This window comes from Lithobates pipiens, unplaced genomic scaffold (assembly GCF_037356315.1).
Source record: "Lithobates pipiens isolate NorthernLeopardFrog02 unplaced genomic scaffold, aLitPip1_a1.2 Scaffold_10, whole genome shotgun sequence".
Classification (NCBI taxonomy): domain Eukaryota; kingdom Metazoa; phylum Chordata; class Amphibia; order Anura; family Ranidae; genus Lithobates; species Lithobates pipiens.
The window spans coordinates 34639987-34652485 of NW_027507686.1; the positions used below are offsets into that span (position 1 = coordinate 34639987).

The 12499-nt window shown below is 46.4% G+C and overlaps 1 protein-coding gene across 2 annotated transcripts; it reads left to right on the top strand.

The window, feature by feature from the left end:
- Nucleotides 1–2346: 2346 nt before the first annotated feature.
- ZNF319 (zinc finger protein 319) lies at nt 2347–12072 on the top strand. Of its 2 annotated transcripts, none has more exons than XM_077453825.1 (2): nt 2347–2464; nt 10134–12072. In XM_077453825.1, the coding sequence occupies exon 2, from the start codon at nt 10242–10244 to the stop codon at nt 11898–11900; it is 1659 nt and encodes a 552-aa protein (XP_077309951.1). In that variant the 5' UTR covers nt 2347–2464; nt 10134–10241; the 3' UTR covers nt 11901–12072. The 2 variants fall into 2 exon arrangements, with proteins under 2 accessions (XP_077309951.1, XP_077309954.1); XM_077453828.1 differs by lacking the exon at nt 2347–2464 and adding an exon at nt 3517–3622.
- The last annotated feature ends 427 nt before the right edge of the window (nt 12073–12499 follow it).

The following is a 12499-nucleotide window of genomic DNA, read 5'->3' on the forward strand; positions in this document are numbered from 1 at the left end:
CCCCCTCTACCCCTCTACCTCCTGCTTCCCTAGTATGATGAGGCTCCTCCCATTATTAGCTCAATCCACACTAGGAAGCATAATGACGATGAAGGATGATATTGAATATGATAGTGGTAAAGGATGGGGTTGAATGATGATGGTGAAGGATGATGATGGAGGATGTTATTATAAAAGATGATCGTGAAGGGTGATGGTGGGGGATGATGATTAAAGGTAATGGCAGAGGATTATGATAAAGATGGAGTATGATGAAAGATGATTATGAAGGAAGTTGAAAGACGATGTTGGAGGATGGCAATTAAAAATGATGGTGTAGGATGATGTTGAAGGATAAAGGTTAAGGTTGATGGTGAAGCATGAAGATGAAAGATGATGGTTGATGATTATAGTGGAATAGGATAATGAAGGAAGACGATGGCGGAGGATGATGATAAAGAAGGATTCTGAAGGAGATGGTGGAGGGTGATGATGTTGGAGAATGATGGTCGAGGAAGATGATGGGGAAGGGTGATGGTGGCAATGATGTTGGAGAATGATGGTCAAGGAAGATCATGGTGAAGGGTGATGGTGGGGATGATGTTGGAGAATGATGGTGGAGTATGATGTTGAATGATGATGGTGAAGAATGATATTGGAGGGTTATGATAGTGAGGGACAATAATGGGATGGGGTGATGGTTGGGCATGATGATGGTGGAGTATGATGATAATAGATGATGTTGGAGGATGATTATGAAAGATTATGGTGTAGAATGATGGTGAAGGATGAACAATGATGATGAAAGATGATGGTGATGATGAAGGATAATTGTGTAAGGAGATGGCAGAGGAGAAGGATGATGGTGAAGGATGATAATGGTGAATAATCATGAAGGATGATGGTGGAGGGTGATGGTGAAGTAGGATGGTGAAAGGTGGTGGTGAGGGATAACGATGGAGGGTGATGGTAAATGATAATGATGGAGGATGATAGTGAAATATGATACTGAAAGATGATGGTGAAAGATACTGTTAGAGAATGATGTTAAAGAATCTTGATGTTGGAGGATGATAATGGAGAAAGATAATAATGATGAAGGATGATGGTGTCGGATGATATTGTAGGATAATAGTGAGGTATATTGGATCATGGTGAGGGATGATGATGTCTAAGGATGGGGGTGGGTAATTATGATGGCAAAAGGATGATTTTAGAGAATGCAAGTGAAGGATGATGATGGAGGATAATAGTGAAGTTTGATGATGGAGGATGATAGTGAAGGATGATGGTGGAGGATGATGATGGAGAATGACAGTGAAGAATGATGATGGAGGATGACGGTGAAGGATAATGCTGGAGGATTAGGATGGAGGATGATGGTGAAGAATGATGATGGAGGATGATAGTGAAGCATGATGATGGAGGATGATGTTGAAGGATAATGATGGAGGATGATGGTGAAGAATGATGATGGAGGATGATAGTGAAGCATGATGATGGAGGATGATGTTGAAGGATAATGATGGAGGATGATGGTGAAGAAAGATGATGGAGGATGATGATGGAGGATAATGATGGAGGATGATGGTGAAGAAAGATGATGGAGGATGATGATGGAGAAAGATGATGGAGGATGATGATGGAGAATGATGATGGAGAATGATGATGGAGGATGATGATGGAAGATGATGATGGAGGATGATGATGGAGGATGATGGTGAAGGATAATGATGGAGGATGATGATGGAAGATGATGATGGAGGATGATGATGGAGGATGATGGTGAAGGATAATGATGGAGGATGATAGTGAAGGATGATGATGGAAGATGATAGTGAAGGATGATGATGGAGGATGATAGTGAAGGAAAATGATGGAAGGTGATGATGGAGGATGATTGTGAAGAATGCTGATGGAGGAAGATAGTGAAGGATGATGGTGGAAGATGATGATGATGGAGGATGATGATGATGATGGAAGATGATGATGGAGGATGATAGTGAAGGATAATGATGGAAGATGATTGTGAAGGATGATGGAGGATGATATTGAAGGATGATGGAGGATGATAATAAAGGTGACAATAAAATCATATTTTCACCTGCCACATCCAATCTATGGGGATGGATGGGGTGAATATTTCTACAATTAGGTCATTGTCATTATAGGCATCACCCCCACAGTTTATATGGCATCTGCACATACTGTAGAGCTGTACACTGATAATTATACAATTTTTCAGGGGTGACGGTATATGTCGGCGATATAAAGATACAATGTGCGGTGATACTAGTGATATAATGTATGGTGTGGAGGGATCGTTGTATATGTCGGTGATATCATGTATGGTGCGGAGGGGCGGCGGTAAATGTTGGTGATATTCCCGGAAGTGCCTTGTCCGGCATGCCCGGTAGGGGGCGGTGCAGAGTCTGGCTCCTCCCCCGGGATGTAGACGGATGTCGGGTGTGCAGGCCAGCGGCAGGTAACGGGAGAAGGGGGAGGGACAGCGGGCCTATCGGATATATAACCGATCAGCAGACTACACCCGATCCGACATTCCCTCCCCCACACAGATCATCGACCGGATATCACTCACCCCACCCCCCACACAATATATCATCTCTAACTCCCCAAAATTACCCCACCCCCTCCCTGATCGTTATATCACCCATCCCCCAGTACATTATATTATATGCACCCTATACATTATATATCTTACATCCCCCCTCTGTACATTATACATCTTATAGCCACCCTGTACATTATATTAACCCTCCCCCTGTACATTATACATCTTATTATATTCCCCCTTGTACATCTACATTATATCACCCATTCCCCCAATACATTATGCATCTTATTATATCACCCACCCCCGTACATTATATTATTATATCAAACACCACATACATTATATATCTCATTTGATTCCCCCCCCCCCCCCGCAGTATACATCTTATATTACCACTTCCCCCATACATTATACATCTTATTATATCACCCCGTACATTATACATCTTATATTACCACTTCCCCTGTACATTATACATCTTATTATATCACCCCGTACATTATACATCTTATATTACAACTTCCCCCATACATTATACATCGTATTATATCTTATATTACCACTTCCCCCATACATTATACATCGTATTATATCACCCCGTACATTATACATCATATAATGGCACCCTTTTCCTCCGTACATTTTACATCTTATTAAATTCCCCGCCCTTTTGTACATAATACATTTTATTACATCACCCCCTTCCCCGGTACATTATACATGTTAATAATTTACCCGTTTCCCCCTTGAGCGTGATACATGTCTTTATATCACCCCCCATGCTTTGTATATCCTTGCATAGATCTCATTACATTATCCCCTATAAATTATATATATTATTATATCCACACCCCAATTCCAAAAAAAGTTGGGTTTAAACATTTGATATGTTTTCTATTGTGAATAAAGTATAAGTTTATGAGATTTGCCAATCATTGCATTCTGTTTTTATGTAGATTTTACATAGCGTCCCCACTTTTTTGGAATTGGGATTGTATGTCCGTGGACAGGACAATGGTGGGGCCCACCTAGAATGTGATCTTCAGGTTCTGGGCTCTGCAGCCCCAGGTATGTCCCCATCTCTGAAGACTCACTGTGTAAGAAGGGCTGTACCTACACCCCGCTAGACAGGACAATGGTGGGGCCCACCTAGAATGTGATCTTCAGGGTCTGGGCTCTGCAGCCCCAGGTATGTCCCCATCTCTGAAGACTCACTGTGTAAGAAGGGCTGTACCTACATCCCCGCTAGACAGGACAATGGTGGGGCCCACCTAGAATGTAATCTTCAGGTTCTGTGTTCTGCAGCCCCAGGTATGTCCCTGTCTCTGAAGACTTACTGTGTAAGAAGGGCTGTACCTACACCCCGCTAGACAGGACAATGGTGGGGCCCACCTAGAATGAGATCTTCATGTTCTGGGCTCTGCAGCAATGGTGGGAAACTTCTGGAATGTGACCTCTGGGCCCCAGGCTTAAGGTGTGACCAGGCCGTACTTGGACCCTTCTTGAGAGAACAAAGGCTGGGCTCACCTAGAATGTGATCTTCAGGTTCTGGGCTCTGAAGACTCAGTACACCATGTGGGCCAAGCATCAGATCCAGTACTTCCTGGTTATTTGGGCCCTTGGGCACCTTTGTTTTTTGCTTTCTGTTAGTTTTACCACAGAATAGTTTAATGCTGAAGAATGAAGCACTGACCTCATCCTCTGGGTGTAGTGTCACCACCATCTTTTTCCTACCATTCAGCGTTGAGGAAGCTCCTTTGTGCTGCTCCTCTTGACTTTACATGAGATGTTCATCTAGCCTCTGGTTCATATCTGCTGGTCACTTCCAGCCTCCTGCCGTATTCCATGTGCCCAGCAGCCGGGCCCAAGAGTTTCTGAGACCCAGAGTTAGGTGGTTTGCCTCCTTGCCGTGCAACATGCCAATCCTAGAAAAATGTGGGACAGTTCCACTGTGCCAAGTGGCCCTAGCTCACACTCCACTAACCCTTCTGGTGCTGCCTGCGGTGCCTGACCCAATAGCCTGAAGGTCTATGCCATCTTCGGAGTCTTCCTTAGCTCCGTCTGGTGTGTCTGCTTATCTCTGTGCCAGGAAGAGATCTCCGCAGTCATGCAGGATCTTATGGCATAAATTGTAACTTTGATTGGTGCAGAGGCCATACGTGTACTTCAATGCCTTCCACTGCAGAATCCCCATCTGATCTGGCTGTGGCCTCTGACACCTTTTCTGATGCTGAGATGCTACGTCTCTCAAGTCATTCACGAGCAAATCTACACCAAAGTAATACCAGTTTTCTACAATTCCTCATAACTTAAAGCGGAGCTTCACCCAAAAGATGAAATTCTGCTTATTTACACCGCCCTCCTCTTTTTTTGGGAGTGGGTACCTAGTTTTGACAGGTACCCGCTCCCACTTCCAGTCAGATCTCCACAGCAGAAGTTCGGCTCCCCCCTCGTTCCAGCACAGCCTTCTAGGACAGGTCCCAGAAGACTGCAGGGCATTTCACAAAGCTCATGCATGCGCAGTGGGAAACCAGCTGTGAAGCCGCAAGGCTTTACTGACAGTTTTTCTTAGTCTAGATGCCGGTGCCTGGACCTGAAGCCATATAAAGAATCAGCTCGGCTGAAAACAACGCTGGATCCTTGAACAGGTAAGTGTCCTCAGGGTGGAAACGATTAAATTAAATCGTTGTCGATGATTTTCAATATCGATTCGTTGGTCTGCACGCACCTTCCTCCCTGACTATCAGTCCTAGCTCCATCCAAGCGTTACACAACCCCCTCTGTACAAGCCCCTTTTTCTCATAGCGGCGCTCATGTGACCGGGAACATCCACTTCACACGTCCGCCTCTCTCCTCCTCGCTGACGTCAGCGGGTTATTCTCAGCCCTGCCCGCTTTGCTGCCCTCAAGGGAAGAGAGAGAGGAGAGAAGCAGCGGTGAGCGCCAAGTATTGAGCGGAGCATTATTGTCCCAGTCGCTGTTGTGGAAGGATTCCAGGGGTTCTACATCAACGTGTTCAATGTTTCCAAACCAAAAAGGGATGCAGGAGGTCTACAGCTAATTGAAGATATCATGGATGAGCTGGAAAAACGTGGAGACACAGTATACAATAGGTACACGTCTTTGATGTCCACAGAGGGCAGAAAGAATGCTCCGAGAAGAAGGGAGGTTATGGCAGTCACATTGGATCTCAAGGATCTAAATGTTTTTATTTGGGATCAGAAATTCTACATTGAAACCAACAAGTCTGCCATAACCTCCCTTCTTCTGGGATCATTCTTTCTGGCCTCTGTGGACATCAAAGACGTGTTCCTATAGCAGTGATGGCAAACCTTGGCACCCCAGATGTTTTGGAACTACATTTCCCATGATGCTCATGCACGCTGCAGCGTGGTTGAGCATCATGGGAAATGTAGTTCCAAAACATCTGGGGTGCCAAGGTTTGCCATCACTGTCCTATAGTATACTGTGTGTCCACATTTTCCAGCTCATCCGTGATATCTTCAATTAGCTGTGGGCCTCCTGCCCTTGGAGTTTGTGGCCCTTTGCTGTGCTCCCAGGGCACCCCCATTGTTGGTTAATTAGGTGACCTTCTGCTGAGAGGACAGTTGGCACAGGTTCTTGCAGACAACATACCCTGGACTGTCCAGGCCTTGTAAAGGTTCAGATAGGTCCTGAATTTTCAGAATCAGGGTGGATTTGATTTAAACCAAGTCAATTTAAATCACTAGTACAATAACTTGATTTAAATCATCATTTTTAAAGAGAAACTGTCATCTCTGTCCCGTAGCGGCTCCTCCTCTGACCCGCTGTTGACTCACCAACTGTCCCGTTCACTTTAACGGGAGGGTTGGTGATGCGGCAGTGACGCAACAAGGTGAGGGACATGGCGGCAACAGGTGAGTGGATGCTCGCTAACAGGCGCTGCCATGATGGACAGGTGCTCTTTAAATGTAAGGACTTATTCTTGCTGTTAGAATCTTTAATATTTGCAAACAAAATGAAGGTTTTCTATTTAGAATAAGCTGTCAGGTTAGTAAAACAGCGATATCAGAACCAATTCAATCATACAGTTTGTAGTGTACATAGATTTGCAAAACGATGTGATAAAGGAATATTCCTGAACGTTGTTTTATCTCATGGTTACTGTGAAATTGTGTGAATGCATCAATGCAGTGCATGTTATCTCAGCCTGCATTCATTAAATGATTTTACCAAAAATGTAAATATTTCAGAATATACAGCCTCATGCTACATAACTAAGCTCCATTTCATACTAAATTAATAATGTATCTTAAACAGAAAACTCTCTAGATAGATTTTTTACTCCAAAAGCATTTTATTAAAATAAATTTGATAAAAATCAAAAGAATCCAATTTTTTAGATTTTTTTTTTAAATCATCGCTTTATATCCACCCTGTTCAGAAGTCATCACTGTAACTGACTTAAGGCTGCTTTCACACTGGAGGCGCATTGCAGGCGCTATAGCGCTAAAAATATCGCCTGTAAAGATCCTCTCCTCTCACTCCAGTGTGAAGCCTGAGTACTTTCACACTGGAGCGGTGCGCTTGCAGAACGGTAAAAAAAAGTCCTGCAAGCCGCATCTTTGCAGCGCCCCGCTAATGGCCGAATAGTGCCGCTAAAACAACGGTGAAGCACCGCTAAAAATAGCAGCGCTTTACTGCTAATGCCCTAGTGTGAAAGTAGCCGTAGAGTTCAGAGTATTTGGGTTTTTTCCTAGATACAGATCAAACCAGAGTTTTTCTTCCCCAGATAAACTTCAAATTCTTTGCAACCAGACTTGGACTCTTCAGTCCAAGAGTCACCCGACTTTTAGCTTCTGCATGAAAATTCCAGGGCTGATGGTAGCCTCCTTTGAGGCAGTTCTATTTGCCCAGTTCACTCCAGACCCCGACAAAACAACAGCCTGTCATTAAAGCAGAGTTCCACCCAAAAATGGAACTTCCGCTTTAAGGGAGGTGACCCCCCCGACCCGCCACATTTGGCATGTAATTTTTTCGGTGGGGGGGAGCCGGTACCCTCTTTTCATAGGGTTCCAGCTCCCACTTCCTCCCGGCACAGGAAGGGAGAGCACCTCTCCCCCCTCCCTCTCGGCAATCATCTGGGACACGTCACAGGTCCCAGATGATTGCCTGGACAGTCACGGTGCGCTGCGCGGCTCGCGCGTGCACAGTGGGTGCCTGGCTATGAAGCCACAGCCGAGCGCCTACACTTACAATGCCGGCACGGCAGCGAGAGAAGGGGGACACGAGCGGGGCTTCTCTCCCCCGTCTCGCTGGACACTGGGACAAGTAAGTGTCCAATTGTTAAAAGTCAGCAGCTGCAGTATTTGTAGCGCTGACTTTTAATTTTTTGCGTTTAGCAGAACTCCGCTTTAAGGAACAAGTCAGTCCAGTCCTTGGGTTGACCGATTTATTCCGACACCAAAGATCTGTTTTTCTCTGGTTGGGTGGCTCAGGAATCCCACGCCGGAGTTAGGGAATTCCTAATTTTCAATCTCTTGGAAGATCTTTATGGTGGATGCCAGACTATCAGTCTGAGCAAGTGTCTTATCCTTTAAAACAGTGGTTCTCAACCTCTGTCCTCAAGTACCCCTAATGGGCCATGTTTTCAGGTTTTCCTTTACTTTGCACAGCTGCTTTAAATAAATACCAATGATATGGTATTAATAAGAGCTATTTTATCTAAGGTAAGTTCCCAAAACATGGCCCATTGACGGTACTTGAAGACCGAGGCTGAGAACCACTGCTGTAAATAACCCTTTCTAGTCTTTCACAAGGACAAGGTGGTGTTGATGCCCAGAGCTTCCTTCCTATCCAAGGTAGTCTCGGCCTTTCACCTCCACCCAGACATTTTGTCTCCATCCTTCTGTCCGGCACTAGTTCATCAGAAGGAAATCTCCCTCCATTACATGGATGTATTTTGGGTAATTTTTCATTGGCTCAGACAAATCACCATCAAGGCTTATGGTCTTAAAGTAGAAGACCACCCTAACACAAAAATCTCAAAATCTATAGGTATGCACGATCTATAGCCTCATACACACGATCGGACTTTGTACAAACTTTCCCTTGGATTTTTGTATAAAGGGCGTCGGCCCTGAACTTGTATTGCATACACACAGCAGGACTTTTTCAGCCAACTTTCACCAAATCATGTGGTTTTTCTGCTCTTTACCGCCACCTTTGGTCAACTTCTGTATTGTTGTCTGATCTTTTGCATTGGTTCTGAGCATGCCTGTTTGTACTTTGTACAAAAGTCCTATGGTTTACTGTACACACGACCAGACTTTGCTCCATCTGACTTTTATTGCCAGAAAGTTTGTTCGTTCGCACAGCCAACAAAAGTCCGCTGAAAACCAAAAAAGTTTGTCCGATGGAGCGTACACGCGGTCGGATGTTGCTCCAAAACAGATAATTTGCACGTTTGTTGTCAAAAAAGTCTGATCGTGTGTATGGGCCTTAAGACTAACCTATCTAGCCCTGTAATGAAAGAAATCACCATACATACCTTCTCTGAAGCTACTCCAGTCCACTCCCATGCTGATCTGTCAGCAGCAGCTTTGCTGTGGAGGTGGGTGCAGAGGAGGAGGCCGACAACTGAAGCCCCATAGTAACCCAACGGGTGACGTCACTTCCCATTAATTTCCCAGCCATTGTCGCCGTCTCCTCTGCTGGAGACCGGACTGGAGCGGCTTCACAAAAAAGATATGTATAACAATTTCTTCTTTACAGGGCTAGATAGGTTAGTCTTAGATTGTGGATGCCTGAAGATTTCAAGATTTTAGTGTTAGGGTGGACTTCTACTCTAAGGATCTGGTTCCATCCTTTCCTATTAAGGTGCTCTCTACTACATTTACAAACTCTTTTTGGGCTGTTTGCCTTCCTACTTCCCTTTTTCATATCTGTAAGGTTGCCCCATGGTCTTCTGTTCAAATGTTCTCCACCTTCTACCAGGTGGATGTCCGGGCCTCCATCTTTGGGTGCAAGTTCCTTCGAGTGGCTCTTTGATATGCAAGCAGTCATCGGTTTTGTTGGGGGTTTCTTGTGAGCTTGTTAGCTTTTGTTGTTGACTGCAACCGTCTCTGAATTCTTGTGTTTCCCAATGGACAAGAAAAAAAAAATAGTTTTTTTTTTGTACTTACCATAAAATCCTTTTCTTGGAGTCCATTGAGGGACACAGCTCCTCCCACCTCTGTTTATGATCATACTCTTTATATGGCATTTCCAACAAACTGAGGCATGCTAAAAGTAGGAGCAGGTATCAAAGACTGACCTACAGTTTTTTTTAGTTTGCCAGTGTTCAGTCCTCCGGTAGGTGGAAGTATAACCCATCAGTCTCGGAATTCCTGTGTCCCTCAATGGAATCCAAGAAATGTTTAATATAACATAAAAAAAGAGAGGGGGTGGGATTTTTTGTACTTATCCCTATAGTCCACTGCCCTGCCAGGATCAAAAACGAATGGGGGATGATAAGTAGGTATATGTGCTTTGCCCACACATAACATATAATAGAAGCATGCATTGTGTATGACACATTGTCTTTTTTCTCATTGCAGATTCCTCATGGACAGTGGCATGACAGGCTTCTTTGGATTTCTGTCTGGTGACCGATGACTCCACACCATCCGACACCCTGAATCTGCACCAGTTTGCTCCTCCCCAGCATGTCGGAGGGCTGGCCTCATGCACAAGTCCCTCCTCCTTCCATGCAGCCCACCCAACAGCAAGCTCCACAGCAGCCCATCACACTTGGGGAGCACGCCATCCCCCCACCCGGCTCGGCTGAGAACCCTCTGGGCTGTGCCGTCTATGGCATCCTGCTGCAGCCTGACCTGGGGGTTCAGCACCCACCATTACCCCCCAGCGAGCCAAAATGTGGGCTCTGTGGCCATGACCTGTCACACCTCGGCAATCCTCAAGAGCACCAATGTCTCACGCCTGCCAACCAGGACCGATCCTTCCAATGTACCCAGTGTCTGAAGATCTTTCACCAGGCCACCGACTTGCTGGAGCACCAGTGTAATCAGGTGGAGCAAAAACCATTTGTATGTGGAGTGTGCAAGATGGGCTTCTCCCTGCTGACCTCGCTGGCACAGCATCATAACGCTCACAATGGCAGCGCCCTAAAATGTTCCATCTGTGAAAAGACATACAAATCTCCAGACGCCGACAGGGTCTGTTTACCTGGAGCACCACCACCCCTGCCGCCACCTCCTGCCACCCACGACCGACCATTCAGCTGCACGCTGTGCCACAAACCCTTTAAGCACCTGTCAGAACTGTCTCGGCATGAGCGCGTTCACACGGGCGAGAAGCCATACAAGTGTACACTATGTGACAAGAGCTTCAGCCAGTCTTCGCACCTGGTGCACCACAAGCGCACACACAGCTCCGAGCGCCCTTACAAGTGCACCGTCTGCGAGAAAAGCTTCAAGCATCGCTCACACCTCCTGCGCCACATGTACGCCCATGCCGGCGAGCAGCTGTTCCAGTGTCAGACGTGCCAGCTAAGATTCAAGGAATCCTCCCAGCTGCTGCAACACCCGTGCACCCCAGCTGGAGAGCGACCTTTTCGCTGCAGCGCTTGTCAAAAAACCTTCCGCCGGCCATCTGACCTGAGGCAGCACGAGCGCACGCACAGTGAGGAGCGCCCCTTCCATTGCGACCTGTGCCAGATGAGCTTTAAGCAGCAGTACGCGCTCATGAGGCATCGACGTACGCATAAAACCGACGATCCCAACTGCACGCTATGTGAGAAGGTGTACACCCAGCACGGAGCAGAGAGCATCTTCAAATGCAACGCCTGCCAGCGGGGTTTTAGCCAATCTCAGGAGCTGCTGCGACACAAATGCGGTCAGAGCGGCTCGGAGCGGCCCTTCCAGTGCAGCGTGTGCCACAAGACTTACAAACGCTCCTCCGCTCTGCAGAAGCACCAGGCGGCTCATTGCTCGGAGAAGCCACTGCGCTGTACAGCGTGCGAACGCCGCTTCTTCTCCTCATCAGAGTTCGTGCAGCACCGCTGCGACCCAGCTAGGGACAAACCTCTGAAATGTTCGGACTGCGAGAAACGCTTTAAATACGCGTCAGATCTGCAGCGACATCGACGGGTACATACAGGCGAGAAGCCCTACAAGTGCCCATCCTGCGACAAGAGCTTCAAGCAGCGGGAACATCTCAACAAACACCAAAGTGTCCATAACCGAGAGCAGCAGTACAAGTGTCTGTGGTGCGGGGAGAGATTCCATGAGCTGACCCAACTGCAGGAGCACAGCACCCAACACACCGCCGAAGGCGCCTTCCAAGTGGCTGCGTGTCTCCCCTAAACTGACTCTGGACATTGGAAGGGTGCCCTCTGCTCACTGCCCATCTCCCCTCCATATGGCCTCCACTACTAGCACCACCCAGTGTTACCAGAACCCCATCCCCACCTTCTGTCCAATCAGCATTTTATACACCTGTCCTTGTGACCCAATAATAAAACTGTGTATAAGGAGACCGTGCGCCAATCTATGTATAAGGAGACCGTGTGTCAGTCAGTTTTAGCAAAATTTGGCATTACTCACACTAATTTATGGCTTGCCTCCTACAGATCCACAACAGATCCCAGTACTAGGTGGTACCATCCTATTTATTGGAGTACACCGGTCTCCGCACCGGGAATTACCAATTTGGATATTCATGTATACAGGATCCTGGCACAATGCAATACAATGCTTTTTATGGGCGATTATGGCTCCTGTCACCAGGCAGTACCACTGTGGTTTTCAGTGTACACAGGTTCTATATACAGGTAGTACTGTGAGTGTATATTAGGACCTGGCACTATGTGGTACCAGCCTGGTGGTTAATATATACAGATCTTTGCACTAGGCAGTATTGCTCTGGTTATCATTGTATACAGGACCCAGCATCAGACAGTACC